The sequence below is a fragment of the Acanthochromis polyacanthus genome, chromosome 9 (genome assembly GCF_021347895.1).
Source record: "Acanthochromis polyacanthus isolate Apoly-LR-REF ecotype Palm Island chromosome 9, KAUST_Apoly_ChrSc, whole genome shotgun sequence".
Taxonomy (NCBI): domain Eukaryota; kingdom Metazoa; phylum Chordata; class Actinopteri; family Pomacentridae; genus Acanthochromis; species Acanthochromis polyacanthus.
In genome coordinates, this window is record NC_067121.1 from 2,251,842 (window position 1) to 2,273,074 (window position 21,233).

Genomic DNA, 21,233 nt, shown 5'->3' on the forward strand with positions numbered 1-21,233 from the left:
ATGGAGAGGAAACATCGGCTCTACCTGATGGAGAGGAAACATCAGCTCTACCTGATGAAGAGGAAACATCAGCTCTACCTGATGAAGAGGAAACATCGGCTCTACCTGATGAAGAGGAAACATCGGCTCTACCTGATGGAGAGGAAACATCGGCTCTACCTGATGGAGAGGAAACATCGGCTCTACCTGATGGAGAGGAAACATCGGCTCTACCTGATGGAGAGGAAACATCGGCTCTACCTGATGGAGAGGAAACATCAGCTCTACCTGATGAAGAGGAAACATCAGCTCTACCTGATGAAGAGGAAACATCAGCTCTACCTGATGAAGAGGAAACATCAGCTCTACCTGATGAAGAGGAAACATCGGCTCTACCTGATGAAGAGGAAACATCAGCTCTACCTGATGGAGAGGAAACATCAGCTCTACCTGATGAAGAGGAAACATCAGCTCTACCTGATGAAGAGGAAACATCAGCTCTACCTGATGGAGAGGAAACATCAGCTCTACCTGATGGAGAGGAAACATCGGCTCTACCTGATGGAGAGGAAACATCAGCTCTACCTGATGAAGAGGAAACATCAGCTCTACCTGATGAAGAGGAAACATCAGCTCTACCTGATGAAGAGGAAACATCAGCTCTACCTGATGAAGAGGAAACATCAGCTCTACCTGATGAAGAGGAAACATCAGGTCTACCTGATGGCAGGAGGAGGAGCTGCTGACGCTATAATGTCTATAAGTATCTAATTGGTAGTTTGAAATAAAGAAGCTGCTGTTGCTGTGTGTGTGTGTGTGTGTGTGTGTGTGTGTGTGTGTGTGTGTGTGTGTGTGTGTGTGTGTGTGTGTGTGTGTGTGCGCACAAGCGCGTGCACGTTTGAGTGCACGTTTGAGTGAAACACCGTGAGGATCACGTTCTTCCACTTCTCCAGTGCCTTCAATACAATCCAACCCTCACTGCTGAGGGTGAAGATGGAGAGGATGGGGGTCAGAGACCATCTGGCTGCATGGACCATGGACCACCTCACAGACAGACAGCAGTATGTGAGGCTACAGGACTGTGTGTCTGATGTGGAGGTCTCGGAGCGCCCCAAGGTTCCGTACTCTCACCTTTCCTCTTCCCCATCAGACTTCTGCTACTCCACAGACAGTTCCCATCTGCAGAAGTTCTCTGATGACACTGCCATCATAGGATGTCAGATGGGAACGACTGTGTGCAGGAAGGTCATCGTGGACTTTGTCTACTGGTGTGAGCAGAACCACCTCCAAATGAACGCCAGCAAGACAAAGGAGATGGTGATTGATTTCCACAGGAAACTCTCAAACACTCCACCGCTGAACATCCAGGGATTTGACATTGAGAGAGTGAGGACCTACAAGTACCTGCTGTTCACCTAAATAACAAACTGGACTGGACAGATCACTCTGACTCTCTATATAAGAAGGTTCAGTGTCGTTTATACCTGCTGAGGAGACTCTCATCATTTGGTGTGAGCAGACCACTGCTGAGGACCTTCTATGACACTGTGGTGGCATCGGTGGTCTTCTACGCAGTGGTGTGCTGGGGAGGGGAGGGGGGGTGCTCTGAGCGTGATAAGAACAGACTAAACGGACTGATAAAAAGATCAGCTCAGTCTGTGACTGATCCTGGACTCCATGGAGGTGGTGGAGCGAGGAGGGCTCTGGATAAACTGTTCTATCATGGAAACTCCTTCCACCCTCTGCATCAGACTGTGAACTCTTTAAGAAGCTCCTTCAGCAACAGACTGGTACATCCTAGGTGTAAGAAGGAACGCTTCCGCAGGTCGTTTATTCCAGCATCTGTCAGACTATATAATGCCGCATTATAAACTTCACTGCATGCTGTTTTCTGCTGCACTTTTTTCCTTCCCCTTAATTTACACAAACATCCACCTACTTATGTGCAATAACTGATACCTCATCCTCAGTATATAGTCTTCTACATGGTACTTAAAAAAATCATCTGTATATAATGTTATCTGCGATTTTTGCACTGTGTCTTTCTTTTTTCTCTTTATTTTTTGTACTGACTTTATACTTTTATACTTTTTCTCTGGAGCTGCTGTAACAGTGAACTTTCCCCACTGTGGGATCAATAAAGTTTATCCTTATCCTTAAAACTAGAAGAACTTATGAGTGTCAGCTATGTTCCCCTTAGTCTAAGTAACCTTTACAGGGTGACTTAGTTGACCGGTAACTTAGTTGGTGTTTTTCAGGCCTAAAACCAACATGGCCGCCTATAACCAAACACCACATGGCATTTTAGAGAAAGATTCTTCTAAATATTAGATATACAACTGAGTGAAACTGAAATGTAAAGTTATTTGTAAAGATATTGTAGTAAACCTGTTGACTACTTTATTTTAAATAAGTCAGAAAGCCTTGGAGTCTTCCAGTCTTTTCTTTAGGAGGAAATGACATCATGGAGCAGGTCATGTGATCTGGAATTAACACACTTCCTGGAGAGGAGTTTTTGGAACGGGGAACTTAATGGAAAGGGATTTAATTTGTTATTTTCCATATAAAATGTGATGTATTGCCAAAAAATAAATATCTGTCATGATTATCTCAACTTAATAAAAGAACACAATCCAAACTATTTGTGAATCAGCTCATTTTATTTTTGTTTAGCTCATTAGAAGGTGGTTGGTGTTAAATTCAGACAGTTGTTTAGTTGATATTTTAGTGATATCCAGTCATTTTTATAAATATGTGATTGTTTCCATAATAAATAATGATGGAATTTGTAAAGACATGATCATAATGAACATAAAAACATTGATTTTTTTCTCCAAATAAAAATGTATGCAGCTGTATCCCATGGACTTCAAAAGCCCCTCAGTTATAGACTGACCCATGTCCAGTTTTAATTTTTTCCAATGTATCGTCCTCGTACTGTTTCCAGAGGGTGGGTTTGAGCGGTGGTGTGGTGGCAGCTCTTTGTTCCAGGTCCTCCATAAAAAGCTGCTCATTATGGCAGATAGAGGGTCTCCTATGATGAATCCTTCTTTCTGGCTGTAAATAATGCTGTTGAATTGGAAATAAATGGACTTGCCAACTAACTGTAACAGGTTGTAACTGTCATGTGCCGCGAGATTTGTGCGTTTGTGGAGTGTTTTGTCCTTGTGTAGTTGTTCCATGACTATGTGCAGGGTGGCATCTGCTGGGTTTTGGTGAACAGTGATACCACGTCATGAGAAATGAGAATCTCCTCTGTTTTTATTTTCATGTTGCTCAGTTCTTTGACCAGTTCTTTTGAATTTTTGCAGTAGAGTTCTGTGAGGTTGGGTCCATTGGCTCACCACCACATGCCATTGCAGCGTGGCCATGGTTGGCCCGGCGGATCTGGAGGTTCTACTGAAAATACCGACTGACACGTCACACACTGTCAGTGAGACGCTTCTGAAGAAGAAGACGAGAGCTTTCACTGAAACTGTCAAAGTAATCAACATCTTTATTTTCACTTTATGTCTGAACGGAAGAACTCCAAACTACTGTATTAATAAGAAGACATGATGAATGTTTTTGATCTCGAACTGCCTCCTGTCCAACCAGTTTGATCCTCACCTGTAAAACCTCACCTGGATACAGTGAGGTCACTCAGGGAACTCAGGTGAAGAATGCAGTGGATCAACACAGTTTTCACCATCCTCTGGAGCCACAGTCCACCTTCTAACATCCTATTTGAGTTCTACCAGAACTTAAAATGAAGTTCCTGAACCTTACAGGAAGGAAAGTTGAGGTCATCAAAGGTCTTGCATCACTTCCTGTTGTTTACTTTGCATTTCAGTGAGAAGTGAACTTTAAATAGCTTCTAATAATCTGCTGCGCCTGCGCACTAAAAGCTCAGTTCACCTGCATGACTGACGGCTGAGAGTTAAACACACGCTTCAGTGAATCAGACGGCGGCGGGAGGCTGCCCGAACTGTCCAATCAGCGGGGGGATGCCGCTGTAAGCCCCGCCCCTCCTCCTGCCATCGTCTCCGTTAATCCGCCTCTGGTCTCTGCAGGCATCATGGCGGAAATCAAGACGGGAATCTTCGCTAAGAACGTGCAGAAGCGGCTGAACAGGGCACAGGAGAAGGTAGGAGCTGCAGGGGAGGGAGGGAGGCCCGGGGAGGGAGAGTCGGAGAGCGGACACCCTGCAGCGGGCCGCCGCGGCTGGAGGACGGATGGAGGAGGACGGAGCTCTGCGGCTGCTGGGAGGCTGCGGCCTGCAGAGTTTCTGTCTGACGGCTGCAGGCCAGAGAATGATCGATGCTTATTTAAAGATCGTTTAACAATTGCCACAGAGAGCACAGTGACGTCACCGTGTCTGCGTTAAAAACAGCATTAAACAGTAAAATCATCAGAAACGGAGACAGAGAGTTGATTGGCTGACCGTGGATTACACGGCGCTACGCCTCGCCATGACGTCACATGCCGACATGTTTTCATGTTTAAATAAATGAGTGAGGGGGTGTTTGCAGCGTGATGACGTCATCCCTAATGACAGATGAGCAGATCAGCTGCCTGAGTGTCATCAGATATATAAATGACGTTCAGGTAGGGTCACATATGAGCATTTTAATTTGAAGTGGATTCAAATATCATTTTATTGTGTCTAATCAGTCAGAACTGTCCATGGTCTTGAAATAATCAGAACTGTCCATGGTCTTGAAATAATCAGAACTGTCCATGGTCTTGAAATAATCAGAACTGTCCATGGTCTTGAAATAATCAGAACTGTCCGTGGTTCTGAAAGAATTCGAATCAACATGGAAATCTGTCCAGGAGAACCTGCCTTCACCTCAGTCAGCTCTGACTGGCTACAGCTCCTGATACTCTCCTGAGGATAAAGTGTGTAGGTGATGGATGAAAATCTCCTGTTTGGTTTCCATTCTAAGCTACTGTTAGCCTAGCCGCGCTAGACAACCCACGGCAACGAATTTAATTCTCTGCCAGGGTGGGTCTAGTTACCCTCCATAAGGCTCGAGGTTGGATTCTCCTAAAACTGGCCGGACCAATCACCATGAAGTGTAGAGTCAGAAGGCGGGCGTAACGAAGTGACGACAGAGGCGCGACGATTCTGACAGAAACAACCGGCGCACAATAAACAGTTATCTTTCGACTCGGCTTTGGCCACAGCCCTTAAAGATTTGAAGCTAAAATTCAACTTGAAAGATAAACAAAGGACGGCACTGAAGTGTTTCATTGAGAAGAAAGACGTATTTGGACTTATGCCGACGGGATATGGCAAATCCTTAATATACCAGTTGGCTCCGCTGGTTGGGAAGCTAATGGGACTTAGCCACAATCCGCCGGTGCTCTAGGAACTCCGTCAGCCTATTCGTTGCGTTGATTGGTTGTATACCTACCCAATTGCTGCAGAAGGATTTGATAGACAACCTTTTAGCCCGCCTCCCTCCCTGTTGAGCTTCCCTAGACCCTTGTGCCGTCAGAAACATGGGTGTAGCATGGCTAGGCTAAGCTACTGTAGAAATGCAGCAGTTTAGAATGGAAACGCAAAGACAGTCACAAGTGATGAAAATGTAACTCTGAATCTTAGATCAGATTTCTGTCAATAGATTCTGTGAAACCTGAGCTCCTCATTGTGAATTTGAGCTCCTCATGAAGTTGCTGCCTCTGGAATTAAACTGAAGAGTCTCATCTGAGAGTTCAACCAAAGGCAGACGTTTGTTAACTCAACAAAATATATTGTCTTCAGCTAGAACCTGAACTGCTTTGTGGTGCGTTCAGGGACAGCAGGTTAATATGATGTGTGAACCCAGACAGTGAGCGATGTGTTCAAACTACGTCCTAAATACACTCATGAGCTGTTTGTGTGTTCTGATCTTCATGAAGCTCCTCAGGCTCCTTACAGGAGACAACAAGCTCAGACTGATGGTCTTCTCAAAGTAATCAGAGTGAAAAATGTATCTAAACTGTCCTTTAAAATCTCTGGAATCACAAAATAGATACAAACCATTCAGTCATCCATCCATCTATCATCCATCCATCCATCCATCCATCCATCCATCATCCATCATGCATCCATCCATCCATCATCCACCACCCATCATCCATCCATCATTCATCCAATCATCCATCCATCCAATCATCCATCCACCCATCATCTATCCACCCATCCATCTTCCATCCAATCATCCATCCATTCATCCATCCAATCATCCATCCACCCATCATCCATCCACCCACCCATCAATCATCCATCCGGTCATCATCCACCCATCATCCATCCATCCACCCATCCATCCACCCATCCATCCATCCATCCATCCATCCATCCATCCATCCATCCATCCATCCATCATCTACACACTGCTTTTGCCCTCATTAGGGTCATGAGGGGCGGAGTCTATCCCAGTTGACTGAGGGTGAAGGTTCACCTGGACAGGTAACAGTCTATCGCAGGTTCACCTGGACAGGTAACAGTCTATCGCAGGGCTACACATAGAGACAAACAATCACACTCACATTCACACCTACAGACAATTTAGAATGACCAATTAACCTCAGCATGTTTCTGGAAAGTGGGAGGAAGCTGGATAACCTGGAGAAAACCCACACATGTACAGTAGAACATAAAGACTCCATGCAGAAAGATCCCAGAAAGGCCGGGACACAAACCGGAGATCTTCTAGCTGAAAAGTGACAGTGCTAACCACCACTCCACTGTGCTGCCCTGCTATAAATCAGTTTATTTATTTATTTATCAGGTTCTGCAGAAGCTGGGAAAAGCAGACGAGACCAAAGATGAGCAGTTTGAACAAGTTGTCATCAACTTCAAGAGGCAGGAGGTGAGAAACGTTTTTCTGCTAAAATGTTTCAGAAAGCTGCTGAAACAGAAACTACTTAGTTTCTTTTTTTGACCAGCAGATTCTCTCAAACAAATAAAGCAAAGTCAAAGTGTGTTCATTAACTCTGTTCTGTCAGTCTGAAGGCTCTCGGCTGCAGAGAGAAATGAAGTCCTACATGTCTGCCATTAAAGGTAAACGGACACAAAACAGTATCTGATGCAACTGTATCGTCACTGTGACGACTGAAACCATGTTTGCTTGTTTGTTTGTTTGTTTGTCTGCAGGGATGCAGCAGGCCTCCATCAACCTGACTCAGTCTCTGCACGAAGTGTACGAACCGGACTGGCACGGAAAAGACGACGTTCTGACCATCGGAAAGGTCAGAAACACAGGAGCACCTAAACGCATCACACAAACATGAAACCTGAACGATGATGCGTTCAGGTGACAGCCGTGCCACACAGTAGCTCCACTCGGTGTCTCCTGTCTCTGTAGATCTTCTAGAACCGTTTTATTTCTGAAGCCTCAGCATGTGTGTGCTTGTTGCAGGACTGTGATGCATTGTGGGAGGACTTCCATAACAAACTGGTGGACTCCACGCTGCTGAACCTGGACGCGTACCTGCAGCAGTTTCCAGACCTCAAGGTAACAAAATATTTGTCTTCTGGTTACAAACACGGCTGAATGCAGAGAGCGGTTAAAACAGAAATTGTGTCGTTTCAGACACGTGTGGCCAAACGAAGCCGGAAACTCATCGACTACGACAGCGCTCGGCATCACGTAGAGACTCTGCAGGCGTCTGGGATGAAGAACGACCGCAAGATGATGAAGGTGAGTCCTATCGGCCGTGGATGGACGAAGTGGAGGTCCTGGAGTTTGATGCTACCTGTCCAGATGTTCTGTGTGAACCTTGTTTTGTTTTCGTGTGCAGGCTGAAGACGAGCTGAAAAAGGCTCAGAGAGTGTTTGACGAGCTGAACGTCGGTCTGCAGGACGAGCTGCCGACTCTGTGGGATTGGTGAGTCACATGACGCACCTGTCACATCACAGGCTCTGCCTTCTTCAAGGTGAAAGGTGTGTTGTTCAGAGACACCCACACTGACTTCCACCAGGATGAACATCAGCTTCTCAACATACAGTTTTAAAATTTAATGAACTTTACTGACACCAGCTTCAAGAAACAACAACAGTTTGTTCTTCATCCTGAGACTTTAAGAGTTGAACCAACCAGATAAGATAATCCTTTATTACTCCCCGTGTCCGTGGAAATTTCCCATGTTACTCAACATTAAATTTGTTTCTGGTGAAACACACTGAACACATCTGACTGACAGAAACATTGATGCCTCAGCTTTAATAACACTGATGGTTCCGTTCAAGTCCCAGCATGTTGGTTAGAAGACAGTCCTGATGTGACCTTCATCTCCTCACTCTCACGTTTAGACGTCAGACATCATCACGCTCAGTTTTGTCTTTCTGCTCTGCAGCCGAGTTGGTTTCTATATCAGCACCTTTAAGTGTGTGACGAGTCTGGAAGCAAAGTTTCACCGCGAGATCTCTCTGGTAAGTGTGTCTTTGATTCATTTTACTTTAAATGATCCAGAAGAACGCTCAGACAGGATGTCAGTGTTTCATCAGAACCTGAAGCTGTGCAACCCAAAAACTTGGAAGACGAAACTCTTTTTGTTTCTTATCTTTAACCTGGTTGGCTGTGACCCTCAGGTGTGCAGGCAGTTGTATGAAGTGATGACCCAGCTGGCTGAGCAGCACTCCGACAAAATGTTCACCATCCAAGGAGCACCGAGGTCAGAACAAACTTTTACTGTCTGAGCTTTTGCTTTCAAAATGAGGTGTTTAGTTTCATGTGACGCGAGTAGTTCCAGCATCTGAAACAGAATGAGGTGTTTGTGAATCAGAAAGAGGTATTGTGAAACATCTCTTCATGTTCCATCACAGCGTCTTCACTTGATGCTAACGCTAATGCTAACGCTAATGCTGGAAACGGAGCTACCCAACAGTCAATCAATCAATCAAGATTTATTTATAGAGCACTTTACAACACTCATGGTGACCAAAGTGCTTTCCAGTTAAAAACAAACATTACAATAAGAAATAAAAGCAGATTAAAAGAAAGCAACAATAGAGCATATCAGGAAAATAAAATCAGATAAAACCAAATAAAATAAAATAAAATAGAATAAAATAAAATGTCACCACATTACTGTGTATTAAAAGCCAGTCTGAAAAGATATGTTTTTAGCCGTGCTTTAAACAAGCCAAAGTCAGTAATGGTGCGAATGTCAGGGATCAGTTTGTTCCAGAGTCTTGGCCCAGCAACTGAAAACGCTCAATTCCCCCAGTGTTTGTACCTGGCCCTATGGGACTTCCAGAAACAGCTGGTTAGAGGATCTTAACTCCCTGTTTGCGTTTCGGACAGAGAGAAGCTCAGTTAAATAAATTGGCGCCAGACCGTTAAGGGCTTTACAAACAAAAAGTAGAATTTTAAAATCAATCCTAAAAGAAACTGGAAGCCCGTGAAGGGAAAAGAGGACTGGGGTGATGTGCTGACGCTTTGGGGTGTTCGTGAGGAAACGAGCTGCCACATTTTGCACCAGCTGGAGGCGGCACAGGGCAGACTGGGAAACACCGACATAAAGGGCATTACAATAATCTAAATGTGAGCTAATAAAAGCATGAATAGTCCTTTCCAGGTTGGTGCGACTTAAAAAAGGCTTTACTTTAGATAAAAGATGTAGCTGATAAAAACTGGCTCTGACCACGCTGTCAATCTGTTTTGTGAAAGAAAAACTGTTGTCAAAAATGACACTGAGGTTCTTTACAGATGGTTTTAACTTTGAAAAGACAGAGTCTGTAAATGCAAGAACATTGTCCCCAAATAAAATGTAGTCAGTCTTGTCCTCATTTAAATGGAGGAATTTTTTTCCCAGCCATGAGTTGATGTCGTTGATACAGTTCATGAAGGACTGAAGGGCACCACTTTTGTTAGGGAACACCGGTAAATACAACTGTAATTCATCTTCGTAACAGTGAAATGTTAAATTATGCCTGGCTATAACTGACCCTAGTGGCAACATATAAAGGGAAAAAAGCAAAGGGCCCAAGATGGAGCCCTGGGGAACTCCGCAAAACAAAGAGGCAACAAAGGAGGACAGGTCGCCAATCATTACAGAAAAAGTCCTGTTGGTCAGGTAAGACTCAAACCACTTGAGTGCAGTACCACGGATGCCAACAAAATTATTTAGGCGAGACAAGAGAATAGAATGGTCGACTGTATCAAATGCTGCCGTTAAGTCGAGCAGCACCAGGACAACAGGACGCTTGGCATCAACAGACACAACTATATCATTGTGTACTTTAAGAAGCGCAGACTCTGTGCTATGCCGTGATCTGAAACCAGACAGAAATTTTTCCAGGATAAAATTGTTCTCTAAAAATGACTGTAGCTGTATAAAAACTATTTTCTCAAGACTTTAGAGATAAAAGGCAAGTTAGAAACAGGTCTAAAATTAGATAAAACAGTAGCATCGAGATGTGTTTTTTAAAAGAAGTGGTCTCACAACAGCATGCTTAAAAGAAACTGGAACACATCCTGAGCTAAGACAAGTGTTCATTAAAACCAGGAGGACAGGCCCAACAGTAGAAAACACTTCTTTAAGTAGTTTAGCTGGGAAAACATCCAAAGGGCAATTTGTTGTTTTCATGTGTTTAACTACATCAGTGAGGGATGAGAGGGAGATGGGCTCAAAGTGGTCAAACACTGGAGAGAGTGGGGTCGTAGCAGGCTGGTCAGGGCTGCTGTTGCTGCCGCTCAAAGCTCTCACAGACATTACTTTGTCCACAAAAAAGCGCAAGAAGTCCTCACATGTGGAAACAGTGGCGTCAGACAGAGGATTGGTGTAGGGGCTCACAAAAGAATTAATAGTACTGAATAACACACTGGGGCAGTGTCCATTTGTCGAGATAATATCCGACAAGTATTGTGATTTAGCCTCCTTCACAGTGCTCTGATACTGAGCGAGACTGTCCCTCAGTATCTGCAGTGATACGTGTAGCCTGTCCTTCTTCCAGCGTCGCTCCGCCTGTCTGCAGCACTGTCTCAGGGCCCGGGTTGAGTCATTTAACCAGGGATCAGGCCTGGGCTTGGTGGACCTGGACCTAATAGGGGCGATAGTGTCCAGGATCTCAGAACAAGCTGAGTAGAAGGATAACAGGAAGCTGTCTGGGCATCCAGTAGGATTAATTCCAGAACTCCATAAAAGCAGTCTCAAACTCTGCAGCTGTTGAAGGAGTAATAATCCAACGGCGGGATGCTGGGACAGGAAGCTTTCCTACAGGTGGAGGAGCAAGAACTTAGGAAATGATCTGAGACAGTAGTCTCAGATATTTCAACAAGTGATACCACAAGTCCATGTGAAATAATCAAGTCCAATGTATGTCCAGCTCTATGTGTAGGACCATCCACAGTTTGAGTAAGGTCAAAAGATGACAAGAGACGTTTGAAATCAGTGGCCAACTGATCAGACGGACAACAAACGTGAATGTTAAAATCCCCACAAATTAAAAGCTGTTCATATTCAGAGGCCACCTCTGCTAAGAACTCAGAGAACTCCTGAATATAGTTCTGGCTGTATTTAGGTGGACGGTAGACCACAGCACACATGATTGGACAAGCTAATTCCATTATAAACAGCTGTACTTCAAAACAGGAATAATTATTTACATGCAATGGTTTGCATGAGTAATTATCCTTAAAAACTGTGGCGACTCCGCCCCCTCTCTCTCTCAGTTAGAAAAACATAATTTTACAGAGTTTGAAAGTGACATTTCTGAACGTCCTCACTTCATCAGTTTGATTCTTTTAGAGCAGCAACAGACTGAAACCAAAGATCAAAGAAACACCTGTTCTACAGGTGTGTTTGTCACGTGAGACACCTGCCAGCCAATCACAACACTGCTGGTTTCTGTCTTGTTCCTCAGTGACTCAGGACCGCTACGACTCGCCAGGACTCCATCTCCACCTGAAGACGAGAGTCCACCGGACAGTCCAGACGCCAGCTCCAATCACATGCTCCGCCCCGTCTCACCTGGACCACCCCGACCCAAATCCCCCACACAGGTAGACCTCCCCTGGTCTCAGTCCACATCTAGTCATTTCTAGTTACTGATAGATAATAACAACTATTGATCAATTATAATAGTTACTGATAGATTATGCTAATTATTGGTAGATTATAATAGTTATTAATAGATTATGGTAGTTATTGGTAGATTTTAATAGTTATTGGTAGATTGTAAATGGTAAATGGTCTGTATTTATATAGCGCTTTTATTGTAGTTGTTATTGATAGTTATTGATAGATAATAATAGTTATTGGTAGATTTTAATAGTTATTGATAGAAACAGACCTCAGACTGCGTTGGAGTTTGTTGCTTTGGCTGATTGTCTGAACTTCACAGTAACTTTTTGTGACTGTTTTTTCTTTGCTGGCCACTTTGTGTGTTACTTGGTGAGTGAACATGTAATGTGTTTGTCACGTGTTGTACTGTGACCCCTGCATATATGACACAAGGTCTGTTAGAACCAGCAGCGCCTCAGAGTGTTTCCTCTTCAGTTCTTAGTGCCGTCCTTGGGTTAGGGTTAAGGCTACTAACCCTTGTCAAAGGACAGATATGTGGACATGTTCATGTATGTGCATCCATGTGTGTGATGTGATGACATCATAGAATGAGTTTCTAGAACACTGGTTCAGTGAGTTCAGCTTGACTTGGTGGTGATGTGAGGGGATTGGTAAAGCAGAGATGGTTTAATAAGTCAGAGCTGTTAGAGTCCATGCACATCCCGTCCGCTGGAGTTTCCACTGACTCCTGGAACTCTGAACATTCTGTGATGAAACACATGAATATGCTGGAACACAAATGTACAAACAGAAATGTAATATTTGGTTAAATTTGTCAATTTTCTTCTCAATTTCATTGTCTTGGTTTCTGTCCACCAGCTTCTGGTTGGTCTTTGACTTCTCTGGGCTGATTCATATTCAACTAAACTTGTTTTCTTTCTGACTCAGACTTGGTTCTTCAGGTTCTTGATGGGTCCAAGTCAGGACTTTAGGGAACCCAGTCTAGAACCTTCATTCCAGAACCTTCATTCCAGCCTGATGGAACCATTTCTTTACCACGTCTGATGTGTGTTTGGACTCATTGTCTGGTTGAAACATCCAACTGTGTCCAAGATCAACCTTCTGCTGATGGTTTTAGGTTCTCCTGAAGAACATGGAGGTGATCTTTCTTCTTCATTATTCCATTTACTTTGTGGAAAGCTCCAGTTCCACAGAGCATGATGCTGCCACCTCCATGCTTGATGGTAGGTTTGGTGTTCTTGGGGTTGAAGGCCTCACCTTCTGTTTTCGTTCCATCTGACCAGAGAAATTTCCTCCAGAAGCTCTTTTTTTTGTCCATGCAATGAGTGGAGCTTTAAGGTTCTGCTTCTAGACCAGGGGTTGGCAACCCACCAACAAGTCCTCCAATTCATACGACCGCATCGGTCGTTTGCACCGTGCACCGGAATACGACCTATGCGGTCGTATGAACGTTTGCGCCCCTACGGGGAAAACGAACGCATTACGGGATTTAATTCGCGAAACGGCTTTTCCGTCGCAAAACGGCTTTTTTCTCACTTTCCCAACACGTTTTTAGGGTTATGGTTAAGGTTAGGGTTAGGGATAGGGACAGGGATAGTGTTAGATAAAAGTTTGTTCATGATGACGTTTCACCTGCGACTCCAGAGTGTCGATATTTACTCAACCGCCAGAGGTCGCATAGTCAAAACGTAACACTGGGTCATAATACGGGCGTGTACAGACGACCTATGTGGTCGTTTTTGGTTTGAGGACAGGCTCCAACCCACGGCTCCGGAGCCGCATGCGGCTCTTTCAGCCCTCTGTTGTGGCTCCCTGTAACTTTGGAAAATAAATTGTTCTGCCTTTCAGGCGCGTCTCAATAACCTTGCCAGCAAGTTGATTTCTCGCGATATTTGTGAGTTCACAAATCTCTCAAGAAAGCATCTTGTACCGCTCCCGCTTTCACTGTTTGGACAGAGCCAAGTTGGCACGGGCCAATCACGCAGCAGTATTCGTGTGTGGGGCGGGATATCCGGGTGTGAAGACGACAGCACTCTAGACGACACCAAGCGCCAGTAGATCAAAACAAACATGGCAACGGAGGACGACGATCGTGTAGATGCTGCTATTAAGTCAGTTTTAGCTGAATCTCCTATCGCTTCTTTGAAGGAAGAACAACGAGAGGCACTTTGCGCATTTCTGGATGGTAAAGATGTTTGTGCTTTTTTACCTACGGGTTTTGGTCAGAGTTTAATCTACCAATTGGCTCCGCTCGTTGTGAAGATCCCGCGATTGGCTAAAAACAAACCTGTCAGAGGCGGGACATACTGTTGCATTGTCCAATCCGTGCCTCTTTCCTCCGAACGGATTTACATGGAGCGGTCCCAGATTGATAGTGTGGCGTACTATCAAGTACTGCACAATTATTAATCTGGCTATTGCCAGGTTAGCGTCTCAATGCATTTTAATATAGAGAGTTTTATTGTGAAATTATCGCTCTTATTTTGACGTGTCACTCCACCGGATGTGCTGTTAGGGTTTTCCCCTGGGACATGAGAGCACAAAGTTGATGCAGAAAAGATGGAGAAGCAACGCCTGTAGTTTCACATCGTTTTGTACTCAAGAATGGCAAGCCTGTATATTAAAGCTCCACTCCAAGAAAGACACGTCTTGTTCGCAAAATATTGATTTCCAGCTAACATTACGTAACATATGAGGTCCAGGAGCAAAAATGACATTAACCAAGTAAGATAAATATTAGTGGAAGGACACAATTAAAAAATGAATCTAATTAGAATCTTTGTAATTAATTAATCACGACTGATTAACAAGGGCATAGAGATTAAAAAAAAAAAAGCGATATATGCAGTGTTGTCTTCATTTTAAATGCCAAAAGGATTTTGTGGCTCCCGGTGTTTTCTTTTCTGTGGGAAACGGGTCGAAATGGCCCTTTGAGTGTTAAAGGTTGCCGACCCCTGGTATAGAGGAAGAACTTCATTCTTTATGGATCCTCGAGAACAATGTGGACACTCGTGTATTAAAACTATTTTTTGTGTCTGTAAGAGATGCAGAGAGATGACAAACTGTGGCTCCTCGCCAGTTAGATTAAAGTTTTTCTGTCATTTTGTGGACAAGATTGAAGCAAGCGGTCTTCACTTAAAAAAACAAACATATTTTATTGTCAGTAGACAGCAGAATTTTAGAGGCATTTCACCTGTAAAATATCACAGAAACAGGTGAAAAACTGTTCAATAGCATGTGCTAACCTTGAATTGGGAGATACAGTAGGATTCCATGTTGGGAACCAGTGTTTTAGAACCCACCATTCCATCGGAACAGTAGATCTGTCATTCCCGCTGTGTTTGTGTGTGTTGCAGGTTCCATGTCTTCCTAGTCAGCGTGTCACAGTGACGTGTTCATCCCTTGGAAGCCATTCATTTCACCTTCCCTGCTTTTAGAATTCACGTTATTCTTTTAGTTAGTAGACAGTTTTACGTCACAACTCGTGATTTGTTGTATTAACAGTTTTTAATGATGTCATCAAATCTATCAAATCTATAATTTAATGTAGTAAAATATGATTTGTTCATAGTTTGTCAACACCTCTTTTAGGTGTATAAACTCTGATATATTGCAGTAATAAAGACGTGTATTCAAACTGCGGTATAGACACACTTTAATACACCTGAAAACACAGAGAGTTTCTTTCATTACGAACTGAGGAAGAGAAACAGCTTTACAACAGTTAATCAGTGATACTGATGTTGTTGAGTGTGTTCTAAAAATTCTCAGCTGCAGCTGAATAAATCGAATGCTACAGAAATGTAGAACAACGACCACTTGTTGGAACCATATTGGTAGCAGGCAGCTCTCCGTTTTATCCATTCAATAGCAAAGTGAGTCATATCCTGTATCTGTTTACCTCCACACTGCTGATCAAACTGTTAAATATCCATGAAACTCTGCACACCGTACACAGACATCACTCATGTTTGCTGGCAGCTTGTCCGTTCCGGTATTTCTGGGCCTTTTCTTGGGTCACTACCCAAGTTGCACACTGACGAATGAAGAAACTGGGAGTGTTTGTGAGCACCATCAGAGACAAAAAGATGCTCATTCACATCTGTAGCTTGCCTTTCTCTCATAAATGTTAACTCCTCTAGATATGGTGGTTAGTTTTGGTATTTGTTCAGAACAATTGAATTCAACTTGTTACTTTGCCAAGAGTAAGTGTTACTTTGGCCTAACATCTGGACCACTGACAACTGACGTGAATCACACTGGTTCTGTCTCTGTCATACCAAGTGAACATTTTTTCCTCAAAGTTAATGTCAGAAACAGGAAAAATGGCTCAATGTAAGGATTTGAGCAAATTTAACAAGACGACTGGGTCAGAGCGTCTCCAGAACTGCAGCTCTTGTGGGATGTTCCTGGTCTGCAGTGGTCAGTATCTGTCTGAACTGGTCCACAGAAGGAACAGTGGAGAACCAGAGACAGGGTTGTGGATGGACAAGCCTCACTGATGAACACGGGGAGGAAGACTGGGAAGCCTTGGGTCCTCCATCCATGTAGATGTTTCTTTGACACGTACCTAAGCATTGCTGAAGACCATCTACACCCTTTCATCGAAACGGTATTCCCTGATGACCTCTTTCAGGCACAAAGCAGAAATGGTTCAGGAATGGTTTGAGGAGAACAACAGCCAGTTTAGGTGTTCAATTCAATTCAATTCAATTCAATTTTATTTATATAGCGTCAATTACAGTCAACTCGTCTCAAGACGCTTTACAAAACCCATATGCCTGACCCCCAGAGCAGCCCAAAGGAGACAGTGGCAAGGAAAAACACCCTTTTAACAGGGAAGAAACCTGGAGCAGAACCCGGCTCTATATAGGGGGGACCCATCTGCCTGCTGGCCGGGCGGGTTGAGAAGGACAGAAGAGGGCAAGGGGGGGGGATGGGAGAAGAGGGAGGGGTGGGAAAGCAAGGAAAACACAACACACATTTGGATACATGCATGACAGGATATGTGACACAGACAAAGTATAAGCTAACATTGAAAACTGACTCATAATTTACTCTTATGATGTACGGCTCTGACATTAAACATACTCCATATATAGCTAGCAGTAAAATTCAAACAATATGTAAGTTAGCATAACAGTATAGTGAAGGCAATGCAGAGTTGACTGGTGGAAAAGGGGAGTTGGAAGCAGAGGGCTGGAGGAAGGTCAGCAGCAGCATCCCACAGTGGACATGGTGGAGACTGGACCAGCTGGTGGAACATCAACCACAGATCTGAAGCATCCAGCTCTGGGACCAGGGACACTCGGAGAAATAGCACAGGGGGAAACAGAGTGAATGTACTGCAATAACGGTATACATATTAAATGTAAAGGTAGATAGAGAAGGGCTCAGTGCGTCAAGAAAAGTCCCCCAGCAGCCTATAGGCCTATAGCAGCATGACTAGAGGCAGAACGAAGGGACGTCCAAGAGGGAGTCAGCTGTGCAATGAAGACACAAGCCGAACCCCTGTGGGTCACCCAGTCAGCCCCAACTATAAGATTTGTCAAAAAGGAATGTTTTAAGCCTGGTCTTAAAAATAGAGAGGGTGTCTGCCTCCAGAACCCAAACTGGGAGCAGGTTCCACAGGAGAGGAGCTGATAACTGAAGGCTCTGCCTCCCATTCTACTTTTAGAAATTCTAGGAACAACAAGTAAGCCTGCAGCTTGAGAGCGAAGAGTTCTACTAGGATAATATGGTACTATCAGATCTTTAAGATATGATGGAGATTGGTTATTAAGAGCTTTATATGTCAGAAGAAGGATTTTAAATTCTATTCTGGATTTAACAGGAAGCCAGTGAAGAGAAGCAAGTATAGGGGAAATATGATCTCTTTTGCTAACTCCTGTCAGTACTCTGGCAGCAGCATTTTGGATCAACTGTAGATGTTTGAGAGAGCTGTTTGGACAACCCGATAATAAGGAATTGCAATAGTCAAGCCTGGAAGTAACAAAAGCATGAACTAATTTTTCTGCATCACTCTGAGACAGAATGTTCCTGATTTTTACAATATTACGCAGGTGAAAAAAGGAAGTCCTACAGACTTGCTTTATGTGTGAGTTAAAGGACATGTCCTGGTCAAAAATAACTCCAAGATTCCTCACAGTAGTACTGGAGGCCAATGTGATGCCATCCAGAGTAACTATTTGCTTTGAAAGCGAGTTTCTAAGATGTTTGGGGCCAAATACAATGACTTCAGTTTTGTCTGAATTTAGCAGTAGGAAGTTAAAAGTCATCCAGGTTTTAATGTCCTTAAGACAATCTTGCAGTCTAGCTAACTGATCAGTTTCATCTGGCTTCATAGATAAATACAATTGTGTGTCATCTGCATAACAATGGAAGTTAATACAATGCTTCCTAATAATATTGCCTAAAGGAAGCATGTATAATGTGAAAAGTATCGGTCCTAAGACAGAACCCTGAGGAACTCCATGATTAACTTTAGTATGCTCAGAAGAGTTATTGTTGACATGCACAAACTGGAACCTATCTGATAAGTAGGATTTAAACCAGTCCAGTGCTGTCCCTTTAATGCCAATTGAATGTTCTAGACGCTGTAATAAAATGTTGTGGTCGATTGTGTCAAACGCTGCACTAAGATCTAACAAAACAAGTACAGAGACTAGTCCATTATCTGATGCTATGAGAAGGTCATTAGTAACTTTCACTAGAGCTGTTTCTGTGCTATGATGCACTCTGAAGCCTGACTGAAACATTTCAAACAAATGATTCCTTTGTAAGTGTTCACATAATTGATTTGCAACTGTTCTTTCCAGAATTTTAGAGAGAAATGGTAGGTTGGATATCGGTCTACAGTTAGCTAACACATCTGGATCTAAAGTGGGCTTTTTAAGCAAAGGTTTGATGACAGCAACCTTAAAAGCCTGTGGTACATAGCCTGTTACTAGAGAGAGATTAATCAGATCTAACATTGAAGAATTAATTAAAGGTAAAATCTCCTTGAAGAGTCTAGTTGGGATAGGATCTAAAAGACATGTTGACTTCTCCTCCAGATTCCCCAGATCTCAAACCAATCCAGCATCTGTGGGATGTGCTGGACAAACAAGTCTGATCTGTGTAGACCCCACCTCACAATTTCCAGGAGTTAAAGGATCTGCTGCTGACATCCTGGTACCAGATACCACAGCACACCTTCAGGGTCTAGAAGAGTCCAGACCTTGGTGGGTCAGGACTGTTTTGGCAGCAGAAGGGGAACCAACACAATATTGGTCAGGTGGTCAGAACGCTATGCCTGATTGGTGTATGTCACCTCAAAGAGACCTGACAAAAATAAATAAACCCAACAACTCAATAAATCCAGTAACAGTGGGGACAGAAGTCCTTTTCCAGGAAGAAACCTCCATCAGAACCAGGCTCATGGACTGCAGAGAAAAGGATATCAGACGGAGATCAGAAAAACTTTGTTAAGCAATGAACAATTTGGAGGTCAGTGAGGAGAAAACCTGCAGATCAGATCCAGATATACCTGGAGAGAGAGAACAACACAACTGTTGTTAGTGGAATGACTTTTCATGCCACTTCAGATAAATGATGCCAGAGGCAGATCACTTATCTTCAGTTCCATGTTCTAACATGTTTGAATGCAACCGATTCCAAGCTGCATTTTGTCTCATGGACAGCAGAAACAGAGAAAACCTGTTCATGTTGCTGCTCATCCATTCTGCATGTTGGCTGACAGTCAACATGAATGTAGAGGAAGCGTTCAGAGGTGTTTCCCTGCAGTTTGGTTGTAACTGCTTGATTCATTCTGTTTGAGCTGATATGAGAGCATCTTGTTTTGTTTTTTTGGCAGCTTAAAAAGGGGCCACCGGTGCCTCCACCACCGAAGGTCACCCCCACCAAAGAGGTTGCAGAGGAGCAGATCATTGACCTGTTTGGGGGTGAATTTTTACCTGCACCTTCACCATCGCAGGTATGATTCCACACGAAAACAGAACACAATCATGAAGTGTGCGCTGTGTACACGTTTACCTGCTTCTGTTGTTGTCCACAGCCCAATGAACGACCAGGAGAGTCTCTGCTCGATCTAGACTTTGATGCTTTTCAGCCAGATGAAAGTGTTTCTCCGATACCACAGGTCTTTTTCACCCGCACACCTGAACATGTTCAGAATATAAACACAAAACAGAACACAGTCATAGAGTGCACTCTACTATTACAGTGTAATTAACCATTTTTTTTAGGTGAGTGGTTTGAACAGAGGTTGTGCTTCACTGGTGTATTTTCTGCTCATATCACAATGTTCTGTCCCACTGTTGTAAGAAATACCATAAAAGTGCAACAAATAATGTAATATTTGATGAGTCCAGTCAGTAGTCTAAACATGACTTTATTGAACTCACATGCTGTTAATAAGCTGAATAAAATGTTTTATTGACATTAGAAGCCACGCTGACTTCACGTGCTCTGACTTTTCAGACAGCTGTACCCTGGGATATGTGGTCGGTGAGTAGCTTCTCTCTACCAAAGACATAATTTTATGCTGTTGGCATACAGTGATTTACTTTTTATTCTGCAGCTTGCAGCTTATTTGGAGACTGCAGGATAAATTTAAAAAACGTAGTTAGTTGAGCAACTCTAGAAATGTGTGATTGAAATGAATGAATACAACCAGCCAGTGACTGTGTGCTGACATGAATCATCTTTTATCTGTTTCTGAAGGCCGATGCCCAAGCTGCTCAGCCTGTAAGTATGTTCAGGGTTCACTCTGGAGCACATCAGTACATCTGCAGTCATCCATTCTGTTGACTTCTGTCGTCGTTGAGCCAGGGCTGTTTGCACAAAGATAACTATGATCAACAGATTTTTACTTTGAACACGTTTGTTTGCATTGCTTATTTTCGAGATACGATTTCTACAACTTTGATTCAAGTTCACTGCATTTGTCTGGTGGTTGCTGTTTGTTTTCCACATTCATGGATTTGTTCCCAGATGGGAGGCAGCTCTGTAGACTGCCCAAAACAACACACCAGATATCCACCTGTTAACTTGCTTTACCCTGGAGTTCTGCACCATACCATCATTCTGATCATCATCCTCTGAGAATTCCCAGTAAATCACTGGAGGCAGGTGGAGCTCAGACTGCTGAGGCGTTTCCGGCCTCGGTCAGTGTGTCTTTGTGCAAACGGCCCGTAGCTTCTTTCATTATGACTGCACTGGATGGATAACAGCCAGCAGGGGGCCAATTTTAA

At 43.5% G+C, this 21,233-nt stretch overlaps 1 protein-coding gene across 1 annotated transcript in view; it reads left to right on the forward strand.

Annotated features, from left to right (window-relative positions):
- The first annotated feature begins 3,954 nt into the window (after positions 1-3,954).
- Positions 3,955-21,233, forward strand: part of amph (amphiphysin) — a 31,182-nt gene continuing 13,903 nt past the window's right edge. Inside the window, exons 1-14 of the mRNA XM_051953786.1 lie at positions 3,955-4,105; positions 6,741-6,821; positions 6,958-7,012; positions 7,106-7,200; positions 7,371-7,466; positions 7,545-7,652; positions 7,753-7,838; positions 8,308-8,383; positions 8,543-8,625; positions 11,819-11,957; positions 19,835-19,954; positions 20,036-20,119; positions 20,461-20,487; positions 20,704-20,727. Coding sequence (XP_051809746.1) covers positions 4,037-4,105; positions 6,741-6,821; positions 6,958-7,012; positions 7,106-7,200; positions 7,371-7,466; positions 7,545-7,652; positions 7,753-7,838; positions 8,308-8,383; positions 8,543-8,625; positions 11,819-11,957; positions 19,835-19,954; positions 20,036-20,119; positions 20,461-20,487; positions 20,704-20,727 — 1,143 coding nt within the window. The 5' untranslated portion in view covers positions 3,955-4,036. The remainder of the gene's footprint in view (positions 4,106-6,740; positions 6,822-6,957; positions 7,013-7,105; positions 7,201-7,370; positions 7,467-7,544; positions 7,653-7,752; positions 7,839-8,307; positions 8,384-8,542; positions 8,626-11,818; positions 11,958-19,834; positions 19,955-20,035; positions 20,120-20,460; positions 20,488-20,703; positions 20,728-21,233) is intronic.